At 33.6% G+C, this 26,923-nt stretch overlaps 1 protein-coding gene across 39 annotated transcripts in view; it reads right to left on the bottom strand.

Annotated features, from left to right (window-relative positions):
- Positions 1-26,923, bottom strand: part of LOC105338947 (cytosolic carboxypeptidase 2) — a 67,947-nt gene that overhangs the window by 6,973 nt on the left and 34,051 nt on the right. For 22 of the 39 annotated variants that reach the window (XM_066086005.1, XM_066086030.1, XM_066086022.1 and 19 more), the window contains 19 exons: positions 13,087-13,279; positions 10,847-11,001; positions 10,586-10,664; positions 10,188-10,450; positions 9,685-9,818; positions 9,251-9,439; positions 8,930-9,082; positions 8,537-8,682; positions 8,078-8,176; positions 7,775-7,813; positions 7,240-7,361; positions 6,752-7,019; positions 6,251-6,419; positions 5,935-5,967; positions 5,593-5,658; positions 4,763-4,834; positions 2,298-2,333; positions 1,276-1,404; positions 276-335 (listed from right to left, as the gene is read on the bottom strand). In XM_066086005.1, the coding sequence (XP_065942077.1) occupies positions 276-335; positions 1,276-1,404; positions 2,298-2,333; positions 4,763-4,834; positions 5,593-5,658; positions 5,935-5,967; positions 6,251-6,419; positions 6,752-7,019; positions 7,240-7,361; positions 7,775-7,813; positions 8,078-8,176; positions 8,537-8,682; positions 8,930-9,082; positions 9,251-9,439; positions 9,685-9,818; positions 10,188-10,450; positions 10,586-10,664; positions 10,847-11,001; positions 13,087-13,279 (2,405 nt within the window). Of the gene's footprint in view, positions 1-275; positions 336-1,275; positions 1,405-2,297; positions 2,334-2,754; positions 4,501-4,762; positions 4,835-5,592; positions 5,659-5,934; positions 5,968-6,250; positions 6,420-6,751; positions 7,020-7,239; positions 7,362-7,774; positions 7,814-8,077; positions 8,177-8,536; positions 8,683-8,929; positions 9,083-9,250; positions 9,440-9,684; positions 9,819-10,187; positions 10,451-10,585; positions 10,665-10,846; positions 11,002-13,086; positions 13,280-14,469; positions 15,083-22,254; positions 22,821-26,923 lie in introns of those variants that run through there. The other 17 variants (XM_066086042.1, XM_066086013.1, XM_066086017.1 and 14 more) reach the window with 17 other exon arrangements.

Here is a 26,923-nt window from a genome sequence, read left to right as displayed (position 1 = left end):
AAGCAAAAATGTCTGACACAAAATTTTTCAAAATCTTTGAGTTTTCATACCACACTTGAAAATATTCTTAATAATTAAAAAAATATCAAAATATGCAATCCTGAGTGCAATACGAATTACACCCAATTCAGTGTTGCAACACATACAACTCATTCAAACTGTGTACAAAATGCCTGATTAAAGTCAGATTGAAGTGATTGAGTTTTGTCTTTCAACTGACGTTTCATTTCAATCATTTGCGGTTACCTTCCCTCGGATCATAAAGAATCACTTACAAAGAAGGCCATGTCTCTCTGCTTTTCATCATCAGTCCTTTTTTTCATCTCTGCCATTCTCTACAACAGTATCAATGAAATCTGTTTTTAGACTCAAATGGTCCAGTAAAAGAACAAATAGTAAGTATATCAATGGTAAAAGAAGTTATTAAGTAATCTTAAAATCTGCTTAATAGATTTTTTTTGCAACATTTAAATATGATGAAACATATATAGTACAGGATACCTATTTTCTTTTCTTATGACGATCATACTCTGTCATTTTAAACTTTATTTAATAAATTCATCAGGAAAATGTCAATTTTTTACTTTTAAATTTCTAAATCAACAGCATTGATATAGAAATCAAATCATAAACCAATATACCCACTAAAATAAACCTAAGCAGGTCACTGGGACATCTATCTTATATAAATAGTGCCTGTTTGGGAGGGTAACAGTTGAAATTGACACCCCGAGAAAACCATTGTCAACCGACGCGAAGCGGAGGTTGACAATGGTTTTCGAGGGGTGTCAATTTCAACTGTTATCCTCCCAAACAGGCACTATTTATTTTGTTATACTGAATGTCTTTTTAAAAAATTTTAAGAAAATTTTACTGCTTTTATATAGGAATTACGTGAATTCTACAGCGAACCGTACGCGCATAACTTTCGCGCATGTAACATTTTTTAATGTTACCCGTTGCCAAGTGCGTTGCTAACGCTGAGGGTAATAGTAAATATTATTAACTGCGTCTTAACCAATCAGATTTCAGTATTTAACATGAAAGTATAACAAAACAATTTGACTTTATCTCGGTCATAAATATTCCCCCCTTGGCCATTGATATTATGAAATAATGGATTATTATGTCAAGGTAAAAATATAGAAATTCTATTTCTAGATGGTTGATTTTATCTATACAATGAAAGTGAAATAGAGAAGATAAATGAATTGATATACTGACTTTGGTCCCAAACTTTTGCACACCCCAGTACTAGATACAATATACCCATACCTTTGCTGCCCTCTCTATGCTTCGCTCCTCTGAGAAGCATGGAATGCCCCCGTTTCGCCTTCCTTCATACTTGCTGACAAATCGACTGTCCAGAGTCTGTTTCTTGTATTTTTCCAGATTAGAGGTTGTCTGCAAAGCATCAAGACAAATCATGTAACACTTAGTCTCATACTGCATCCATTTCACATTAGTTTATAACCAATTCAAGATTTATAAATTAAGGTTCACAATTTCCTCAAGAACGAGTGTTTATACTTCTGAAATTGACATGAGAGCTCATTTTAATGTTAGATTTTGATATATCTTTATTTGACTAGCATTAAGTGTAGTACTAATTACACTCTCAAAATGTATGGTACTTCATCTAATTTAATCTCTACAAACAAAATTTGTTTTTTGAAAAAAATATCAAAATTCATTTAAATGTCTCAATCTCATCTACTTACTACACCTACATGTAAACTTTGAACCCAAATTTTAACTCAATTCAAAAACACAGGTCAAACTGAAAATCATCATTTCAACCAAACAGAAACTAAAGGCTTCTACTTTCAGTCACTCTCTTGCAATTATTTTCTTCTGCAATCATTTTCAAATTCCATAAGATCTTTACATCTCTTTATTAATTGACTCATAACAGAAAAACACATTCATTGACATGCTTTGTTATAGAAATTCTTCAAGAGTAAGTTTTAAGCTATCAATATGAGATGCATATATTTCTTCTCACATTTTATTTTTCATCAAAGTGATAAATTAAAGCTCCATCTTATTAATTAATTACATTTTATGCAGAGACATGCTCATGAGTACATACGTCAAGTTTGCATGGAAAACTGGCGATGGTTGGTTATTTACTTACTCTTTTTAACCATAAAAGGATTAAAGCAGGGTCATTATGATTTTTTTTTTTAAGAACAACAAACTCTAAAGCATAATCTGCGTTCAGTCTTGGCCTGCACAAACAACACAACAACATCAAGCAGGTTATTTTAATTATTATATATTGTCGTCTCACAAACCTTGGATCTGTGCAAGACAAATGAACCTTGGAAAGCCTGAAGAGTTAAAAATAAAACCAAAAAAACCTGGTTATTAATGAACCATATCACATAAAGTGCAGTGCTCAATTCTGTGATGCATGTTAAACAGTCAAGATTATAAGATACTCATAGATATAGGGTAAAAGTTCTCCTCCTTCCACAAACAGAAAAAACCCCAAAATGTTCCTGGGTTAATGATTCATTGTATTTTTCTTTAGAATTTTTTTGAATGGGGGCATACTAAAATTTCAATACATGTAAAACACACAATCTACAAAACTCTCAATTAAAGCAAAAGTTACATAATTTATTTTTTTTTGGGGGGGGAAAGGGGGGGGGGGGGTGTTGGTAGGGGTGAAATTCTCATCATTTATAATAGTTGAACTGACTTTTAATGGTACATTAAAATGTAACTTATGAGAAAATTTTGAATCATTCCCCAATATGTTCAAAATTGAATAAAAATCTTTAAAAATATAGTAATATAATTCTAGAACAAATTATTTAGTGTAAAAAAAAATAAAACCAAATAAAACTAATTGTAGTTATACAAACATAACTTCTATAGTAAAATCATTTAGAAATGTTTAGTTTAACAGTCTTTTTTTTGGTGTTTAATACAAAAAGCATTGCCTTTAAAATGGAAGTATGCTGCATGCTGCAATAGCAGTATATTTTATGCTTTTGGCCTACTAGTGATAATTAACAACTATAGCAACTTGAATGACTAGTATTGAGCATTGGAATCAGCATAGAAAGCGCAATAAAATAAAATAAAAAATCAGAAAAGAGATAGAGAAAGAAAAACCAATTAAAATCTACACAAATTAAGTGCTGTACTAAAGCGACATTTATGCACCTTATATACAAGTATAAAAGAAAAAGCACAATTTCACAAAAAAATTGTTGATGAACAATGCAATCAAAATATATGTATTTGATGTATAATAACAACAACATGTACATGGTTGCACTTTCTGAGTTTGCATAAATGTCAATCCTTTCTTGGAGAAGAAACACAAAACAAACAAAAAATCCTATGTAAAACACACACCCATTTAGCACTTACAAACAACTGACCAGGAGCTGTCCATGCAATCAATGAATCAGGTGAGACTTCTGTATTATAATGAATTGAACACAGCCATTGATGAAAATAAAACCTCAAAACACTTTGAGAAAATGTGAAGCATTTTAAAAGCAGATTAAATGAAAAAAAAAAGAATTACATATACATTTAATTTGGAGGGATACCCGATACATGCAAACTTTTAGCAGGAGAGGACATGTGAAGATCAGAAGAAATGCAAGTTTATCAGAATTTTAGACTTGTCCTTGATTTACTGCAGAGCTGAAGGGCAGATAACCTTTTTTTGTTTCGTTGCTTAACTAGAGTTATCTCCTCATTATTCACAAAAGATTTCAACAACCCCTTTTCTCTCTCCACTAGCATCACATCTTTACTGTGTGAGGAGGCATGTTTGATTGATGTATCTTGCTTCAGCTGTGTTAGTCTATCAATCCATGAGGTCCTGGTCCTCTTGCTGATGTCCTCGGTCTGTTTTGAGGTCTTTGACGACCATTCCATTTTTGTCCTCACAGTTCCTGCCTTAGACTTGGTATCCACAGTCCTACCACTAGGGAACTTACTGCTGCTATGGGCAACCACATTGCTCGAATCAAATATAGCAGGTCTACAGATTGGTACAACAATACTTTCATAGTCTTGAATTGGACTCTTGACAAAGAATGTTTTTTCAAATTTACCCTTGTAATTGGAATAACCAAGCTCTTTTCTACGAAAATCAAATGTTGAACTGTCTCTGTCTAAACCACTGAATTCAAAAGAAGTCTTTGTCAGAATATCATCTAGCTCTTTCTCGAGTCGCTTTGCATTATTTTTGGGTTCTGGAAAATCTTCTTGCATTTTCAACAGAAGTGACTTCCTGGATCCACTTCTGCTGGGGTTAGACACAGCTACCCTTCTATTGTAAACATCATCTTCATTAAATTCTATCTGTGAACTGGCTAATTGCATGGTTCCTCTATTGATGAAGTCCTCGTTCTGAGCTTGTTGCATGAGAGTTGATAATTTGTGCGTTTGTTTTGCTGGGGATATTTGTGGTGTGTTTCTGACAACTTTCTTCTGTGAGGCAATTGTGCCCGACTGGTATTGTTTCCACTGTAAAATCTCCAAAAACTAAATTTCATGCACATGCAAAAACACTACAATACGCGGTTATACAATAAGCAAATGTTAGCAATAAAAAGCTACCATATAAAAGGTAATTTTGTTAAGAGCCATATATAAGTAAGCATAAAGCTAACATGAAACAACCAATATGTCGCATTTGATCGTTTGAGAGCGAAGAGAGTTATTGATCAGAAATAGTTCATCTCGAGGGTTAATATGGAGGACAGGTCAGTGGAACATCTAAACTCACCTTTTTATTAAGGTTGCCAGGGTTACCAAGGGCATCATGTTGAGCATCAGAACAAGAAATAGAAGGCAAGGCCTGTTAGAGAGCCAATCAGAAAGAAGGTCATAGTTTACAGTAGACCAATCAGTCAACAACATGCAAATTAGATAACAAAATGGTTACATTCATATCAAACATTATATGTCATACAACAGGGGTTAAGATAGGAAAAGAATACAAGTGTATAGATATTGGATTTCTCAAATAGGAATGGGAAATATATATCAGTATATAAAATGAGCAACATATTATAATATACAACAAATTAAAAAAAGAAGATAAACAAAAATATTCGAACTGAAATCTGTCTTTCAGAAAATGCATGCAACAATACCAGTCACCATGTTTTATGACCAAAAAAAATCCCCCCAGCAAAGAATATACTGATAATTTAGGTTATATGTCATTTTGTATATCATTCATATGGCTATATCATATACATTACAGTCATAAATATACCGTAGTCAACAGCCGAGTGTATTCTCTCCCTATGATATCAAAGATCAAAAGATTTTAAAGAAATTCCACAAAAAAAAAGATACTGAAAAATTAATTAATAAATGCAAGTGTTGGTGCATCAGCAAAATGCATTATGCAATGTGCATGACAATGCAGTGATAAAATTGTTAGAGAATGTCACGTTAGAAAAAATGGTACATGTTTGAAATTACGCTGTGCCAATTGAGTATTGTAGTATTCTTTCATTACATTCTGATTACATCTGTTACAATAAAACCAGTGTCCTTTTCGTGGGGTTTTATTACATGCAATGAGTTTGATTATCACTGGACTACCTGGCCGGTCATAAGGTTTAAATGGGTGGTGGAATCTTTGTCCCTGTGGTATCTCTCTTTGGGTAACTATACATACAGTACATATATATATACACATCGTAAGTTACACAATACACCAAAAACATCAAAATATGGACACAAAGTACATTTGGAATGATGTTTGTAAGAAGGTCGGTGTGTCATGGATAAGAGCTGGCAAAGACCTAATGTAAGTGATCTACAAGTAGGATAATTAAGTGCAACCCTTGTACCCAAACCAAATGATCTAAAGGCCACCTTGTGATCAGGCTGAGTTAAAGATAAATGGAGATATATACTTTTGACAAATACCATCCCACTTACCCCATGTAAATTTCTACTACATTGGAAACAATGCTATACGAAGAAAAATAGAAAAAAAATATTGCAGCTAATATAAATTCAGTTTAATGCAAGTACCGGTACAAACACAACATCCAAATTTTCTATAAAAACATGTACAACTAACTTCATAACAAAAGTAAGGTTTGAAAAAGTTTCTGTCCTTGTCTAAAGATAAAGAGAGAAGACCCAACACCCTTTCTTGAATAAAAGACCATTTTTAGATGGTACAAGATGTCTACCGAGACACTGCTAATTACCCTAGCGACAAGACATGGTGGATGACCAGAGCACTTACCGTCAGGGACTTGGAGCGTTCGTCCGATTTCTTCTCGGTCCCTCCCGACCCGCCCTTCCTCTCCTGGTGTTCCTTGTCTCGCTGCTTTTTCGACCTGCGTTTCTTCTTCTTTGGTTTGGGTTCCATTGCTTTCATCTCAGGTTCTGATTCACTATCACTGTCACTCGAACTACAAAGATATAATCATACATTGATTTCCAAGTACAGACACCCATTTCTTTCAACCTAAAATATCCTTTGCGTCTACCTACTGTAGAAGTACATATTTTTGTTCAGTCAAAATTTTGTTGTTTTTAAACAAAATAAGATTTTGTTGGCATTTAATTTCATCATATCGTAATCTCTTAGTATTCATTTCTACTTGGGTTAAAAATTCATCATGGATTTAATTTCCTTGATTTATACTTCAAACGAAAATAAATCCTCAACGAATATTTCTGCTCATACAGTATCTTTTTTTCATTACATCAACAATGGCATGTAGAAATGTTTGATTCTTACTCAGATTCCAGGAGGGCCTCGCGAACATTGAGGTCAGAGAGTATTTTCAGGCATCCATCCATCGTCTTCAACGACTCGTTGTCTATCAGACTGTCCACCTCCCTCCGACTGAGGTTGGCGTGACTCTTGGAGTCGGGCTTCCTCTTCCTGTCCGTTTTGCGTCCGAAGTCATCTCCCGAGTCCTCCTGGGCTAGGAGTTGGTCTTCCATAGCACTCAACCTTCCCTCCATAGTGGAACCATTGTCTTGACTAGCATCAATTCCAGAGTCTGTCACAGAATCATTATGTATAAGTCTTACAGAACCATCATGTATACCTTATGTTTTATTTACGCATGGTGTTTTTTGTGAAATTGTTTTTTTTTCTTCAATATTTTTAACATCAATTATATATAAGCATAGTAAGATCACTTGATATTGTAATTTGATTGAAAAATGTGATGTGTTTTCAGTTAAAAATAATCCTAACAATCAGTGAAATGAATCTACCTGCATCGCTGTTTTTGGACAGCGTATGAAGGTTAGGAATGCGTGCACCAATCATGCCTCTCTGTTCTAGCACTTGGTTTGTGATATATCGAGTCATGTCCAACACAACCTCAGTTTGCTTACTGCAACAAATCAAAATCAAATTTTGATTAAAAACCACTCACAAAAGAATAATTCATAAGTCTTTGTATATGATACCAACGCAGATCATTCCAAAACCTTTAATTTAAAATATTTCTTAGAATTCAAAGCCTTGCTAGAATAATACCTTTTCCTTTTTATAAGACCAAAATGGTGTAATAAAATTACAACAACAAAAATAATGTTGCTACAACTTGAAAAACACATGCTCATGTACTTGAAAGTGAGAGAATTAACCTTGAATACTTAAATTGTGTTCAAGAAAAGTGATGTTGCAATTTTATAAGACAAAACAATATCCCAATAGGGACCTCTGCATCATGATAAAGTTAAACAAGGTGGAACACGTGCAAATTAATTTCATCAATTTTTACAAATTTAGTTGCATGCATACCTCCACCATAAATTTTTCTTTTTAGAATTTTTCTTAAAACTAAAATAAAAGACATATTTTTATCTTTAAGTCCTTATCTGCCACTAATAATTTCAATTACAAGAAAACAGTTGTTTTTAATTAAGTGCTTGAAAAAAAATCTTCAAAACGATACAAAAACTGATTTTCAAAAAAGCTGTTAAAAATAAGAGGAGCAACTTATATCACCTAGTATCAAAATGAAGCGTAAATAAAGCATTATGTAGAAGAGATAGGAAGTCCCTGGCACTCATCACAATGCGATAGCATCACATGGACACTTACGATTTGTTTTCCTGAGCTAATTCATAATCTAGCACCACTTGTGACAACACTCGACCCATCTCCATGTAGTCCCCAATATTGAAATGACGCAATTCTTTCCTATTATTTAAAAAAAAAACAAAGCAAAAGAATTAGATATAGTTCATCCTGACTTTCTTAATAATAAAAGCTTCTGTTTACAAAGATGTTCAGCTTCTTAAAAAACCTAGGCTGCATTTTACTAAAAAAAAAACCCCAAACTTATAATAATGTTGTAAGTTTACTTTTTTCCAGTCCTGACACAAAAAATTGAAACAATATTTGGAACAATTTGTTCTTTACTAATTCAACCCCTGGCATTATATGTTTTACTGGTGTCAAGTGAACGTGAACCTTTTGAAAACTTATGAATAATAGATCTTTATAAATTTGGCCTTTATAGTTGAAACTTCTCTTGTAAAATTGAGCCTTGTCCTTTACCTGTTGAGAATGGTCCCGCTAAATGTGGCCTCCAGTGTGAAGCTGTTGAGGACCCGCATCTGGCGCCACATCACCACACGACCTGTGGACTCTTTGCATCTTTTGATTTGGAATTTACAGGAAGGAAAGGAAAACTTGTCTGGAGACTAAAAAGAAACCCAGAATTATTGTATGTAAAATATTTCAATGTCTAGTGTCACCATGCAATTCCTTTACATTTGAAGTACGATATGCAAAAGCTAGTAACAAAAGTCATAGATCATTACTGCTATGAAACATGCTCTGGTAGGAGTATCATAAAGTGTGAATGATTCCATATTTGTGTATAATGCAGAATTTCATAATGAACTATCCATTGTGTATTTCAATAGAATGTAAACGATCAATACATACTCTCTGAGACATGAGCCAAGGGAAGAGCCGCTCTCTGAGATAAGCCTGGGCAGCACCAATGCCATCCTCTGCTTCCACTTCGGAGGTGTTGTTGCCGTACATGAACACATTATGTTTTCTACTGTGTCCATGCAGGTCACAGTAAAGGAGAATCTGCAATAAAACAATCCATAGGGTTCAATTTTTTTCTCATTCTCAAGACTCAATTTTTAATTTAAAATTCAATTACCGTAAATAGCTATATCTTTCCACTCACAATATGCCTCCACTAAAAATACAATTTTTGCGTTTGTCTGAGATTTGTCTTCTACTCAAACCTACATCATGTCTCTCTAGGATTTTCTCCATCATGCTCTTTGTGAACCAGACTGTGGGGAAACTCTCCTTCCTGGGATGCCGGTAATTCCGGTTCAGATCCCTGGCTGCCAAAGAACACCGGTAATTTCCTACAATCACTCCATCAGGGTTCAGCATGGGAACCACTTTAAATATAAACCTATTGCGAAGTTCCTGAAATGTAAAGAAATTGTTGCCAAATCAACAAATAGGTAATTCTTTGGGTATCAATGCAAAAATCAAAGTACTAAAAGTACTGAAAGGCAAAACATAATTTAATACAAATTGTAAATTCATGTGATTTGATAAGAAAATTAAACAACTTTACTCTCCAAACAGATACCAATGACAAGAAAATCACTATATATTTAAAAGTTAACATGCACTTTTAAAAGTGTAAATGCTAGACAGGTGGTTACCTTTGCGAGTGTGTCACTGCTGGTGATGTAGTCCAGCAGACCCTTCATCATCCAGCTGGCCTGGGACTCCCCGGGGTGGACACGCGCCGTCACCACCACCACCTTCTTCTTGATCTGCTCCTCTCTGGACGTGTCTATATGAAATTTAATGAACATAGCATTATAAAACTAAGTACTTCATATCATATAACTTGTAGAGATATAAACTGGATGTTCTTAAGCTTCTCCCTGCACTCTGGAATCATTTCATTAACATGTTAAGGGCCATTTGTCCTAAATTACAGATTGGCAGAGATATAATACAAGAAAAAACGATTTTTTTTTAACAGATTAAGTGCACCATTCCAATACAAAAAATGTCCAATATCCATGGGGACATAAAATTAATTCGTGGGTAATACAATAAGGAAGACCACATATTATGATTATAGAAATCACAGCCCAGTTCCCAAGAAAATTTTATAATTTCACACTATCAAAATCAGTTATAGCATGATATTTACCAAAGTTGGTGCAGGTGACCAGGAAGCAGCTATTCCCGGCGCGGGTTTCACACAGAACTTCCCGTTTGATCCACTGTCGTCTCTCAGGGTTGTTCAACATGGCATCTAAATCTTCTTTGAGATCAGTAAATGTATATGGGTAACAATGGGCAAGATAATAGGTGTCCTCGGCATTGGGAAAATCCATTTGCCATTCCAACTCATAGTAAGGAATTCCTCTCATGAGCAGGGGGCAGTGTAAATGCATTATATTCCTAGAATAACTGAAAAGAGGAGCAATTATACAGATAAATAATTGAACGAAAATTCATTTGAATGAATTACTGGTACACACAGAATTAGCATTTTGTATTTAAAAGAGAGAGAGAAGTACAGATGGAGAGAAGGAGATTCTCTACCTAATATGATGGCCCGCTCTGATCCAGCCTTTTGATTTGTTCTTAGCATCACTTTCAGAGTATAAGAGGGGTCTCATTCCTAGAGAGTAAAAATTTAATGAATGAATTTCAATTTTTGGGGTCATTTCACAACTTACAAAACTGTGCAATCAAGCTTGTAGTATACAGATGAAATTATCAAACTGGGTAAAAATTTGCAACACAAAAATTACTATTATGATTTCATTTATAATACTTGAAATAGTATCACAGAGTACTGACCATAATTATATAGACTGTCTTTTTTGAGTAGGTTGACAATCCTGAACTTATACACCACCCCTGGGACAGCATTCTGGACCCTGAAGTAGTACCACTGGGTGTGGCGGTTTGTGTACAAGTCTGTTTTTAGCACCAATTCATATTCACACTGACCCCTGTAAAAAAAAAGGCCAATTTGAAATCAAAAACATGCTCTAGAACTTATATTCTTTGATTTGTGTATAACCAAATCAGCATTGATATATCAAAAAATTCCAAAATTACATGAAGGAAAATTTTTAAGTACAAATGTATAGAGCACAATCTTTTGTGTGAACCTTTCCGTTATGAAAGAGAAAGAATATAAGGGATAATTGTGTCCTGGTTATGTTAAATCATATGTGCATGTGTCATGAAAACTTAATGACTTCAACATATCAATAGTACAAAAATTTAAAACTTTCATGCAATGGTACATGAGGCTTGAAATTGATTTTGTTTTTGAGTATGAAATGTTCCCATAAAATTCTGAGTTTCGGCCAGAGTGTAAGATGTTTGCCATGAGAGTATTTGAAATTGTATTTCCCATGCTCTAGCTAGAGCAAAGGTAAAGCAACAGAGGTGAAAATGAAAGAAAAGAAAACATTTTCTCCATATGGAGAAAAAGATTAAGTAGTTTTCATCTGCTGTGAGAAATGGGGGTAGTGTCAATATTTTGGATGAACCAGTGACAGAAAGTGGCTACCTACTGAGGCCCCTTAGAACACTGTGTCAAGATAATGGCTGTCAAAGGGAATTATCATTACATTCTATTGTTCAGCAACAAATGGCAGTCAGCAGGCGCATTGTTCAGACATATAACTGTAACCTATGGATTACCTCAGTGTCTTAATCTTTTCATCTCTAATCATGTCTTGTTCAAACCTCATCTTGAATTTCAGTGTTCTTCAGAAATTTTACACTTGACAAATAGAATAATAGTAACTGGTTTACTTGAATTTAAAAGGACCACGCAATCATCGTAACTCATTCTAAATTTCGATAGTTTTATGTCTTCAGAAAGGGTTTTATGAGTGTAATTTCATTTAAACTGTCTTCTCTTTGTAACAATTAAAAAGCCTACATGACTGAATTTCAGATCCTGTTGTAAAGAATAATCACTTTTAAACGATCTTGCTATACAAAGAAACTCATAAAAGCGAAGAGAAAAAATCATTTCCATTGCTTCATTTAAAGAATATTAACTGTCTAATTTTGATGAATTATGAAACTGCTCTAAAGGGACCTCAATGAAATGATAATAAATTCCACAATTTCAATTTGTTTCTATTTTGGATGCTTTAATAACGACAATATTTCTTGGTTTTTATGGGTCGCACCACCAATCAATCTCACTAGAAAACCATTAGCTTATATCTGGTAGATCCCCCCTGAAGAATATATGAGTTCTCTAATGCAAAAATTAGGTAGTCATAGGTACAAGATTCAACAGAGAGAGAAAGAGAGAGAGGGAGAGAGAGAGAGAGAGAGAGAGAGAGAGAGAGAGAGAGAATGTTTTCTAATCGTTTTTAAATCATTAATTATGTTAAATTTAGCAATTCAATGAACTCTATCAGTGCCCCTTTAATTGATTTTTTGGTTAATCATGTCCAAAGTACAATTAATTATCAAGCACTTGAAACCCAGCCGGAACAATCATTACAACATGTGTCAAGAGGAATTACTGGTGATCTAACTTGTTTCAAAAAGCTATATTTGTAAGAGCCAAAGCTCAATCTTGATGAATCAAGATGAAATTAATCATTTATATTTGAAAGAAACTCATAGGGTATGACTGATTTTTTTCCCCATATCATAACATTCAAAAGGCACTATGTACAGATTATTGTTTTACTAAACAGCAACTCATTGAATGAAATGCAAATTTTGGCATATTTTGTTTTCTACTGGTTATACCAAAGTTAAAGGCATCAGCATTACAAATAATCTGCTGATACCGGTATTTAAAAGAAAGAAAATATTGGAATTACCAAGTAACACTTTCAGCTTCAAAATAATTTGGTATACCTTGCTTAATTTCTTGAAATTGTTGAAATTTACATTCATCTATCTTGGTAACCCACAAAACAGGTAGTATACGTTTCAATATGTTCGTATTCAAAATAAATTTTCTTTTGAATTTTTTTTATTGACATACATTTTATGCAAATAATTTGTAAATAATCAAATATTTCCATTAATTGATTCTAAGCTAAACTTACACTCTGCGAGCTTGTCTTAAATTTCCGCTTTCAAATCTGGATTCAAAGACAAGGTTCGGACAGCACCCCTCCGGTACCGGCTGCGGAGAGTGGTCGCGACTGCTTCGCTCCGAATCGTACACTATCAGCACTCCCCGCCATTTTGAGGTATATGGTGTCTGCTGGTTGTCAAAAGTTTTTGTAAACTGCTGATCTATAAAAAGTAATTTATAATACATTTAATTTCAAATTGTCAAAATTTTGATTCTTTATAAGTATTTGTAAATTGCCTATTTCATGTTTTTTATTCACTTTTTAAAAATATTATTGTTTTAAATTATTAAATTGAGTGTTCCACTAATCTTATTATGCAAACTACAGAAAATTTATCCGATACAATATTTTTCAAAGTCCTAATTTTTCAATTGGTGTCAAAGAAAATGCCCCTTTTGCCCTTATTTATTCCTTGTGATAACAGCGATAAATTTCGGCATTGACCAAAAAGTACTTCTACCAAAGACCCCCCTAGAAATCCTTTCTTCGAACTAAAGATCCGAATCCCACAAGTACCTCTTATACTGTATTTATTCCATTAACACTAGACTACTGCTTACGCAAAGAAATGAGAAAATATTAAAATTGACGTAGAACTTTGATCCTGAAAGAGTACAGATATCTTACAAAATGGAGTAAATGGCAGGATATATGAAAACTTGAGAAAACATTAATTACCCAGATCATGACGAGGGGCAATAGAAAGTTGAGCTACTCTCTGCTCACAATTGAATAATCAAAAGAATATGACATCCTTATCCAAAATATGGTCAATATTAATATTGGCATTTTAATGATCAATATATTCACCCAGGGATTAAGTGTATTGACTCGGGATTTTAAGACGTTTCAAAGTGTTTGAATAACAAAGGTCTACCAATAGATTTGAATGATTCTCTCTCCCCCCAAACCTGTCCATTTCACCCCATTTTCTCATATCAGTAGCATGCAATATTGATATACCATTGATCCACACTATTATATTAATATCAATTTAATGGATATGTTTGTTTTAACTCATTGAATAAACTGAAACAAGGATAACATTTTTAAATGATAAAAAAAAAATAAAAATCACTTCATATCTTTGAATGCATGCAGAGTTGGCACATAATGTTCTAGACAAATATATATTTATTCCCCAGCTGCCAACAATAAATTATTAATGAATTTCAAATGCAAATATAAGAATCATTGACACCTTACTTCCACTATGTCAAGAGAAGTATCAATTCTTTCATGGACCACATTATTTAAACAAACCTACCAATAGCCACAAACTTACCAGTAAACTGTTAATTGGTCAAAAGTGGTCAATGTCCTTGTGGGCTTGTACTATATAACACTTACCTCTGTTAGGTCCTCTTAGCAAGGGTTCCACATACGAAGGCCAATTATCAAGATGTTTTGGTGTCTCTTGTACCTCATCTTCGTAAAACTTTGGCCAGTAAGGGCCGTACGGCCAGAATTTGATATCTGGGGGCCGAGTCTTGTATCTGGCTATAAAGTCCTCAAGTTGCTCGGAGTAATTCCAATAACTAGTCTTTAGTAAATTGTTAGCGGCTGCCGTTTGCAAAATCTCTGATGTCATTTTTCATCACAAATTAAATATACCCTTTTAATAAATATCACAATCCTATCCATAAGAGTTGATTCACTTAATCATCACTCTTCAAAAATGTACTATATTTACCTCAAAACACAAAAGTTTAAACAAAAAATTGAGTATTCTATATTCTTTAGTCTCCCTACAATGAATTAATCCAAAAAAAAAAAAAAATCACTCCAACATGCTTTTTTTAGAATGTTGTGGCATAGCGGTCACTTTTTTCTCAAACAAATTTTGGTCCTCGGACATTACATTGATATTGGCTGACGTTTGTTGTGGACATCGTGAAAGAGAGGCTGGCGAGAGATACAGGTGGGCAAAGGTCAGCTGACGTCGCCGAGTGACTCCGGTACCCTGTGACATATTGTGAATCTTAACGTACTGTTTTGTAGTGTGCGGAGACAATCGGCCACTGTCTTTGGCTTCCATGGTGAGAGAGTGAGTGAAGAAACCAAGTTCTCTTGCACAAGGCAAACAGTCATTCATCATTGAATGACACTACAACTGCAGTCATTAATTTCTAGAACATTAATAAAATCAGAAACTGCCACTCTAATCCCTGAAAGTGAACCACTTCAATGTTCCCAAACAACAAAAATGCCTTGGAAAAATTATTCTTGTGCCCTACGACGTTTGACAAACAGCACTTGCACTCTTAGAGCCAAATGTTTGAAAAGACACTACACAAATTTATGAACACTTAGTCTTAAGTGAAATTTGGCCCAATATTGACTCAGTCCACTGTTGTTTTAGAAGTTATTAGACAAATTCAATCCCATTTCACGGCTTCTTGGAACACTCCAGTCGTTGACAGAAAAAATTTAGACATGGAATGGCGCGTTGGAAAATCTAGCACCTCTATCTGTCCTCTCCCTCGCCAAATATATGGCCAACTTGAAAGTGTATTCAAGAGTTCCAAAAACCTTTCAACAAGATGACAGCCATAAATTCCCTGCCCGCTAAAACAAAGTCCCTGCTCGTTGCTAGAAAGGGAGATCTGTTCCCTGCTAACTCACGTCCGTGCACTTCAGTTTAAATCCACCTTTCCCCACACCGTGATACAAAAGGCAAATGAAAACAAAAACTTCACAGGTGCAACAAAGAAACAACACGACTGTATATCAAGAAAGGTTGTAATCCCCCCAACACTACCAAAAGCAGAAGGAACAATATTTTCACAGATATGCAGAATTATCTCTGAAAAGGCCTTAATTCTGCCCTATTTATAGATTATAAGTCCTTTTAAAAACATATCTTAATAGCATCACCACAGCTAGGACATTCTTGTCAACATGGTTAAATTCACTATAGCCTTGTTTTCCACCTATTTAAATGACAATGTTGAATGAAGTGAATTAAATTGTTTGTAAGTTTGACATTCATGTTCTAATGGGTTTGGTTTCTCACCCAGCAAACAATAATCCCCCCAGTGTTGGCCCTCTTTAGGTGACAGAGGAGATCGAACTCGGATCTGATCGACTGTCAGTTGTCAGTCCTTGAAGAAAGACACGTTCAGAAAATGCGTTTTCTGACGGCACCTCTGTACATGATCTACAATCCCGCTTATATTTACTCCACAGAGAAAGTTCACTAGAAATAATCTGGCAAGTTCAAATCACAAAATGATAAACTGGCAGCTAAATTACAACTTGAGAGAGAGGGGTCTCTGTTACAAATCCTCCACCATATATCATATTTTATTTATTTTATCACATCGTTATTAAAGATACAAAGATATGCCGTCACAAATTACAGCAAAGGCTTGTTACCGACACATAATCCCATTGCACTGATAATGATCTTTATGAAGATTCTCTCACAAATGAAAACAGGTTTAGATTTTTTCATAAGATTAATTTAAAATGAAATATTAGTTTAATACCAGAACAGACAAATTGTCAGGTGCTAGGAAGAAGAAATCTCATCAAAGAAAGCCATTGTTGTAGATAGCTCACAATCACAAACTCATTTCATCGAACAATGCCAATACTGGTAAAGACACGTGCTTTACACATATTTCGGACTAACTGGGCCAATTTTTCAAAGAAAAAAGTATTTCTGTATGAAATTCCCAATGTTCCACCCTCACAGTAAGAGTTTGCTTCTGATCAACCAATTGATTGCAGAGCTAATTACACAGTTATGCAATCAGCCCAAAAAATATTCCTTCAATTTTGCCAACATTTTTGTTCACATGGCGCCTACTAGTTTGGAAAAGTGCTGGTAAACGGGCCATTGAAACACATAATCACACTGCGATTCCACTGATCAATATAATCAATAGTCTTGCAAACACTGAAAGTAAAATTGACAAAAAGACAAACGATTCTCCAAGCCTCAAATTATGGCTATACGCTGTAATCAAATGCAAATTTAACATCGGCAAAGTCAACACTTGCAATCTCCTTTGTCATTACATCAACTCCCTTCATTCATTTTTAACTGAAATTCGCATTGCTGAAATCTTATCAAAGAGCAGCCAAAGTCATAAAACACTATGTTTGTATACTTATTTCATCTTAAATGGCAAGTTTTGCAATTTTTTAATATAAATAATTCATGTACTTTTGCCACATACATTACCATTTTAATGACAAAATATAAATATTTTCAAATCAATTGTATATAGCATTAATAATTTCTGCATTCCCTGAGAGAGAGAGAGAGAGAGAGAGAGAGAGAGAGAGAGAGAGAGAGAGAGAGAGAAGCTGAAGTCATAAAACACTCTATACATGTTTGTATACGGTACATAATTTACAAAAGATGTACCAGTATATGGAATTATGATTTGATTGCTAGTACATTTTGTTCATATGGTAATATCAAATCATGCTTTTAGTTGGTAATTCATTTTCTGTAGATACCAGTTCATCTACAAGGATTTATATGAACAGTTCAAATTTGAATAAAAATTTAAATGATTAGGAAATCACATCATTTAGAGAATTGCTTTAAAGAAAAACTATTTAAAAGAAAAATTTTAAAACATGATTTTCACTGAATTAAGTTTACCTGTACTTGATAAGAGTGCCTGAGACACAAGGAAAACAAACTTTATAAAAGAACGATTCTAAAGTGATCAAATATTTTACTAAAAGCAAAAGCAAGCTATTGACACGCATACAGACAATCTTAAATCCAAATAACAATGTTTCTCCTCTCTTCAACAAGTTTACATAATGTCTTGGAGAATCAAAGGTTATGTTATGCAAGATCTAATGTTTAGGTAAGATTTACTTCCCTTTACAGTGCCGACTGAGATTCAGTAATATACATGTAACTCAACATAACCTCAATTGAAGGAAACTTTCGTAAGTGAAAATATTCTGACAACTTCTGATGCAAAAATCTTTAAGCGTGACAAGACGATAAATACAGATGTATAACTTTTAATTTTACACCGAACAGTAACACCATTAGAATTTGCATCTTACACTTAACACATACATTCATTGAAAAAGGCTTTCTTTCCACTATATGGGCCTCTTTTATTGTGTTGGCTTATTGACACAAGAAATTGGTTCAACAATTCTTTCTATATTTTGAATGTAAGACTGCTGTACAAATATATGTTAAATGCATAGGAATTCCTAATTAAGTGCAAAAAGTCTACACCAAAATATAGTGCGGGTGCTTGAGGCAGCTATTGAAATGCTCCCTTTATTGGTAGTCAATGCAAAAGGTGTCGTAGGGAGGTTTATTTAGCAAAAGATGTACATAGAAATCAAATTCGCAAGAAATGGCTAATTGTGTATCACCTTAACTTGCCTTTGGGAGTATTGTGTTCTTCTGAAGGGGAAAAATATAGAACTGCTTTAAATTTCTCTACAGAGCTAGCATACACCGACATAAGTTGAGCAGATATATAAAGGGGAAAAAGATTTTTCACTTGTTATAAACTGAATATAAAATATAAACTTAGAGCTTATATATATAAACGGCAAGTTTTGCAATTCCTTAGCATAAATAATTTTTACCAGTTCATGTACTTTTGTCACATACATTACCATTTCAAAGACAAAATATAAAAAGTTTCATATCAATTTTATATAATAGTTAGCATAAATAATTTCTGCATTAATCCCTGAGAGAGAGAGAGAGAGAGAGAGAGAGAGAGAGAGAGAGAGAGAGTTTTGACTCATTATCCTGTCCTTATTTATTCTGAGAGTTAAAACTCAATTTAATTTTTATGAACTAAGAGAGATATACTTGGAGAATTTCCTCTTGCAAATCTGCCTGTTGAAGATTCTGAATAAGTTACAATTCCCAAATTACATCAGTTCTCCTTATAGGCTTCCGATTGTATCGTAAGTATTTATGAAGCATACAGGAAACTCCTGTTGAAAATACATGGGCACTATTGTTCTAAAATACTACAATCGCTTACAAGTCTTCAACAGTGACAAACAAAAAAGTAATTAAATTCCAAAGTTAGGCGTTTCCAACATACAAGTTACATAGAGCTACTGGTAATAAAAACTTTTTAGGTAAATCTTCTTTATACCCTAGCCAGCAAATAAGATGGCTCATTAAACTAGCAAAATTGCCAATGAAACTAGCAACAACACAATGTTTACCAATAACAGACGATCCAAATTCAATCATCTCTTCAATATCATTTCACTTTATCAGTACGCCAGATTAAATGACATATTTTGTTTCTTAATTAATTCAATATTGAAACTTGTTCGTCCAATTTTGTTATTTAAACATTTACTTTTAAAGTGGCTTGTGTCTTTATAAACAAAGCATAGGTTAGGATGTCAAGATAGGCCATTTACCTCCATAAGTCAAAATTTTGTCTTCATTTGTGAATTAAGTGGAGTTGGCCATGCACAAAACCTCTCTAACCCGTGGATAAGGGAAATATTCCCCTCCTTTTTATATTCACCCCTTTAGCCCTTGTTGTCATCGGGCGAATTTAAGACTGTGCAAATCAGTCTTCAGTCAGTCTATTTTCCTTCATACAAAATTTTTTTTATTTACATAAAATGATAAAATTGGGTGTTCCAAATATTTACCGTATTCAAACTGGGACACTTAAATTCCATATTATCAAACGAAAACCTTTACTATTTAATCTTAGATGGAACATTGTTCGAACATTCTGTTAATCATGCTGCAGATTTAGAAAGTATCCTCATTCTATTTAACATTTTTTTTCAATAATGAAGAGATTATCCTTTTTTTTCTGAAGTAATTCAAAACACTATAAATCAATTTTTAAAACCTCCTCTTATGCAATCTTAGAAACAGCTTGTATATAACCTTCACTTAAAGAAACCCTGAACCTCAAACACATCAATTTTAAACATGCATGATAGGAAAAAAAATCTTAACAAATCTGAAAATAAGTCAAATATTTACTCCTATCAAAAATCAATTTGAACAAATTTGAAATTGAAAACTCCTGGTCGTGTTTGATTACTTTGCCATCCAAATAGACAGGAAAAAACCTGAGTTGTGCAAATGAGTAGAGTTTATAATCAGCGCGGGTTTGTTGACTTGAATGTCACTGGGTTCTTGTCATGTCTGTATAAATTGTCGTTTATTACGACGGCTTCGATATACTTTCCTATATCTGGCATTCCTGACACTGCTATGCACAGAAGGTTTGCTTTGCGATAATATTCAGCCATATCTTGCTCCACCCGGACACAAGTATTTTTTTTGGCTGAAAGATTAAAGCTGTAAAGATTTGCTTTCCCTATTTAGAAACACCTTGTAAAGCAAGTTTTGCCAAAATTGCACTTACAAGCATTTATACCTATTTATCACAAAACTTGATGTAGAATTCAAGGTATGTTTCCGTAAAAATCTGAAAACATTGAAATATTTTGATGATCTTTTATAGTTTCCTACACGTTACTGTAGATTCCTAATTAAACACGAGGAATTAATATCCGTGTAAAATCGCAAGAAGTTATACCCTTGCGGATTTTAAAATCTCGCTTTTATTTTTCAGACGGTTTTGAACTATAGGAAATTATAACAAATAAATTAGCCATTGCAATTTTATATCCTCACTATAAATTAATAAACAGCCATATCACGGAACTTAGTACTTGCGTAAAATAACGAACTTACAGTATTTGGATATATATATTTTTAACTCCATGTAGCATATGTCAATGATCATAAGATCTAAAGCCTTAATCGCTTTATATGATTATGAATACTTTAATTGACAATTCACCACTGAAAATTGTCTTTATCAATCCATACATGTAACAAAGAACACCATTAGAATACTGCAACATTAGCTAGCAAGAAGACTTCTGTTTAATCCATCAATGAAACCATGCAATCTACATACTTCAACAGCATCTCTTCAATAACGATCTATTAGATCATTATTTTCATTCAACCAGTATCGAAATTGTGAATATGAGAAAGAATACTGTGAATACTGAACATCATTGTTCGTGGGGGACCAATATTCATGGCTTTTGTTGGTAACCGTTGGCCACCAATTTACATCCCCATGGACGTACATGTATATACAAGCATTTGTTTAATATTTATCAAAATTATCCCAAATTTTCTACTAACGAAATTACGTCCCCACAAACCAGGAAAAATTTGGCTATTCATGAACACTGACCCTCCCCCAAAAGAATAAAAATGAGTCCACAGTACTTTTTACATGTATGGAGTAGCTTAGAGGTGGGATACAATATATACATAGGAACATGAATTTAAGGACCATGAATTCAAGAACCTTTTTTCTAACAAATCTACTTAACCTGAACCATACATCAATACAAATGGTGTTAATTAATACAAGCATACTTCTTATGACCAGAGTAGATGATCTGAACTTTGAAGACAGTGTTTCTCTTCTTTACTCAGATTAAAACACATGCCTTCCTTCTCTAAAAATCCCACCCAAACTGATATCAAAAGAACCTTAAAATATTTTTGAAAGAAAAATCAACCTTCAGTGCACACTATTTGTTACGCAGTGACATGATGACAGGCTCTTGAAAAACCCAAAGGCATTTCTCACAATCTGAGCAATAACCACATCACAGAAAATTGGTGTCTGATCTTTGAACACTTTTGCTCGCCTCCCACCCCCTTTCAAAAAAGTCCTGTTATATTTAAACAGCAGGTCAACCGGCTACTTTATAAAACACCTTCTTTTTCAGGTTGCTAAATACTCTTTTTAAAAGGAATACACAATGAAATAAGTAATACCCATTGTCAAGTGACAAGCACGGAAGATAGACTGATAAAACATTAAGATATTCACTCATTCTCTCACCATGAAAACCTGTGGAAAAAATGTCCAACATTTCAAGACAATGGATTCATATCTTACCCCTTAAAACATCTAAAGAAACAATAACTTAACATATTAAAGCCTTTAGATAAATATGTTGACATTAAACGAGTCAACCCGAAGATCATTTATTTAAAATCCGATTCCATTATAACAAATTTCTTGAATAAATAGATAAAAGTTTTATCCTTTTCTTTACATATTAATCATCTTATCGAAGGCCCCAGAGAAAACTACATACCTAAAGGTCTGACTTTCTCATGAAGTTTCTCCTTGGTTTTTCTGTAAAACTACCCTTAACTTGGCAGCTGGATCTGCCGATCACATTTAAATATTGACACACTGAGTATGCACTAGTAGACAGATAGTTGTATTGCTGACCACTGAGTGGACAATCCAAGACATCCTGTCAAGATCCCCAAAGCTAATGAATACTGAGTTTATCCATTGATCAGTTCCTTTTTTTCCATTTAAACGAAATGGCAAGTATCGAAGGTGTATGACTATATCCACACAACACGGAGAGAGGGGAGACCCAAGTCATGTGACTAGCTGCGAGTTTCATACAAAGGTTTTTCTATCTGGATCAATTCACTCCTGTTGTTCCAACAAAACCTTGCTTTCCAAAGGTCTACTAATAATTAGAATGCCATTCTCTCATGTATACTATTTAACACAATCCCTTAAAAAAAAGCCTTTGTGTTTCGATCCATTAATTAAACAAAACAAGGCAAACAAAAGAAACGGAAAGAATGTCTTGTTAGTGCTATCAATTTCCAAAGATCTTTCCCTAGTGATGACAGTTTTTGGGTTCTAATTTAGCCAGTATTGTGAAGACTGTTTGTAGAACTCCTACTGTCACTAGCCATTCTAGAAAATTGGCACACTTCTGTCTATTGACACGGTACCCAAAATGACAATACACACCTGCGGATCTAGCTCGATCAGTCGGGAGCAGGCTTACCAAATACGTCAATTTTTCAATCTACAGTAAAACAAATACAACCAACATTTTAACACCATTTGGGCAACCATTGAGTCAAACCAAGAGCACATGTGGCAACCAAAGAAACATTTCTTACTCATTGTTTATAGGAAGAAGTACAATGTATTTAGCACATCTGTATTGGCCAACAGTACAATAATATAAATGTTATGAGTCTGTTAAGAGAAACAGCTTTACAATGAAATATTACTGAGATGGAACTTTGTTTTTTCACATGTATATAGAGAAATATTAAAGTTGTTTCATGGTTCAAACAGATCTGCTAGTCCGTAACAGCTTTATGAACAAATCCTTTTTACATGAATACCATTACAAATTGAATTTTCTTTTGGGTCTTTGCTTCATTGATCAACTTTCAGCAAACTATCAGTTTGATCTTAAATATATTTCTTTTAATTCCTATGGACAACAAATTATGTACGACTTTATTTGAAGACAAATGAGGATAGAAGTAAGCCAATAATCTAAAGGTATTTGTTCATTTACAGCTCATTTCACATACTCATTCAAAGAAGAAAGTCATGCAGACTTCTTTTCACACGTACGTCACACAAGAAAATCTTTCATTTCTGATATGGAGGGGATTTATCGAAGACTCGCTCCATATTAAAACATTCATCGTTGCAGTCAAAGCTGTTCTCTGGTTTTGAATATACCTTAAATTCTGCAGAATCTGCACATCTTTTGAACCAGACGTTGAAATACTACCCCAAAATGCATTCACTCACATTATAAAGTTATATATGCTAAGCAAATTTTGTGTTTACATGAACATATTGGAAGTTAATATGAAAATGGCTGAATTCGTTTGAATTTTGAAAAATCTTGTACTAGAGGCTTTAAATTGCTACCTAGTAGCTAGCTAGCAGCTTGCACTCTTGTCTGCATTCCAATTGCAAACAGTAGATATATACCTATTAAAACCTTCTTTCTGAATGATTGAATGATAAGCATTTAGGCTGCTTAAGATTTAAGTAAATGAAAAATGGTACAACAACACAGTTCAATGAATTTTTTTTCACACTTCTAATAAAAATTGGGATTGATGAGCCACCAAAATTTAAAAAAGAGTTTAAAAAAGGCACATGAGCACTAGCTAGAATATAAATGGGCGTTTTTCATAAATAATAAAGGTGTGAGACATTAACTCTGAACAATAAGTGTTATTTCAAACCGTTCAGACTACGTCTTTTACTTATGGTATTAATCACTTTTAATTTGCAGTTCCATAATAATGCCTTTTGCAAATAGACCAACTGGCCCCCCCTTCCATTCCAATATCCCTGACACTCAATAAATTGAGGCCCCCCTGCTTTGGAAATTACTTTGCTTTCAGAAATAGCCCAGCTCCTAGTATAACAAAGAAAATCAGCCAACATTCTTTTGTTAACTTGCAGACATGCTCGCTAGGGTAAAATATAGTTTTTGCATTAAAATGACTTGAAATATATATTAAGGTAAACTTTATTAACCCTCCCTTTATTCTTTTCGATATTCCCCTCCTACCAACAAACACATTATATTTAATCTATAGATTAACTTTTTTCAAATAAGGGGGTATCGGAGCTAATGCATTTTGGTGACATATGAAAGAAAATGGCATTGGTCACCAAATAACTGTCATTCTCCAATATAAAGAAGCAATCTACCCCTGGTCAAATTTGATTTGCACTGTTTAAACAACTCTATACCTTAGAAAGAATTTTCAATCATAATTCATATTTGCTGTCAATTGAAAGCAAGTGGACTTTGGAGAGTAAAAAGCCATGGCTTGATAGTTTCTCTATGAACCAGAACAACAATTCTAATTACTTATTTGTCTACCTCTCCTAGCTGACCCAAATTTTGTTTTGTCTTCTGCTGGCTTTAACTTTTCACAGCTGTTGAAATTCAAAATATTATTGCCTGATTAAATATTAGCTTTAAGACAGAGGCATTGTCCTGCTCGCTCTACAAAATCTTTGTTTCCGGCCCCTTGGATACAAATTTGTTATCAAAACAGTCTATCTACTTTCTATCAGTGAAACAAATATTTGGACTTCAGAAACAATGCATTTTCTTACTTTACCTTACATATAATATATAATTATGAGCAATTGAATAACCATCTTGCATGATGCACAAACATGTTTTAAAATGAAATACCAAAATCTCTCCCTTCTTCTTCAGACACAGCAGTGAAAAAACAAATCAGGGAAAAGCCAACAAATTGTTGAAGCAGCAATGAAAGGTTGAAGATACAAGTAACCCTAATACAGAAAAGGGTAGCTCTAGACAGTCAAGATGAGGTGAAATGGACATTTAGAGGGCAGGATGGATGTGGCCATCTTTAGACCATATTAATCTTCTTGGGATGAAAAGTTCCAAAAATAAACAAATTATGTTAGAAAATGTTCACATTTTAAAGTTATATATGGAATTTTTCATTTCTAAAAAATTATTATGACCAAAAATACCAAGTTTGAAATTTTAACTTAAATTTGATGGGTAATTTGTTGACAGTCCAACTTCCTTAATATTTTCCATAGAGCAAAAGCAACCTTTTTTCTCAAAGACTGTAAGTGACAATAGGGCAAGAATAAATTGGCCCAGGGCAAAAATTCCCCACAATACCAACCAGAATTTTTTCACCTATCTAGACTTTGAATTTTAGTTTAAACAATATTTATTCATTATAGATTCAAATACATTTACATGATGATAATTACAATTGTAAGATCAGGAAACAAGCCATAGGGCTTATATTGATCCCTCTCTTGCATACACTGCAGAAATGAGAGGTATGAAATGAAATGTAAGTACAAGGAACAAAATAGGAAAATGTGTCAAAAGTCAAAGTTGGAAACACGTTTTATAAGGTAATGAAAAAAAGTCAACAAAACAAAATATCATGAAAAGAATATTACATTATATTCGTTGGTTGAACATCAGAACAGAAATCTAGTATACATAATCACGTGTTAATGTTCAAACACATCGATACAAAAAAGAAAAAGTGGCTTTATTTCTTACACCAGTTATGTGTACGTTTTACTTTGAATTTTCATCCTTTATATATGGAAAATGAATCTTATTTAGATTGTTACATGTATCAAGAAATAGAAATGCATTGCAGATTGACTACTTCCATAATGCACCATTTAGTGGCTAAAGTTTTAAATCATTAGATACACAGAGCATTTTTGTGTTATTGATTGATGTATGATTTTAAAAAAACTAACTTTCATAACTAAGTAATAATTGCTTAGAAACTTATCTTTTCAGATAACTTATGTCATTAAGTTTTATTGGGCATGAAATTCTGTACTCCAGAAGATGGTTTTTATAATCTGTACTTTTAAATAAATGTATAGAATGTGGCGTAAAAGGAAATTTACCAGTATACCTTTACCCAGGCAATCAATCAAATGGTTTAAATTGATCACAAGACAGTTTATGAAAGCAATATAAGCCATGTCAACGTCAATCAAGAAAAAAGAAAAAAGGGGAAAGGAAGGGCATCTTGGGTCAAAACCACGATATCATCTCAGTTAATTCCTCACCATACCTTATTGAACAACAGATCATTTAGATATTTCTTTGTAAATATCTTCATTACTGTAAATTCCTAATTAAACGCGAGGAATTAATATCCGCGTAAAATCGCGAGAAGCCCATCTCGCGAATTTTTAAATCTCGCTTTTAATTTTCGGATATATGTAAATTACATGAAACTATGATAAAATTTCGGCAATTGCGATTTTATGTTCTCGCAGTTTGTTGGAAATCCGTTCAATCGCAGAATTAAGTACTCGCCTAAAATAAGGAAACTACAGTTCCTGAATCTACTTAACAGAAAAAATGGTAATTTCTGCATAAAATTGTTAACAATGATCATCCCAGTATAATTAAGCTTTTGACTTGT

Source organism: Magallana gigas, chromosome 5, assembly GCF_963853765.1.
Source record: "Magallana gigas chromosome 5, xbMagGiga1.1, whole genome shotgun sequence".
Lineage (NCBI taxonomy): Eukaryota > Metazoa > Mollusca > Bivalvia > Ostreida > Ostreidae > Magallana > Magallana gigas.
This window is presented reverse-complemented; position numbering and strand designations above follow the sequence as displayed.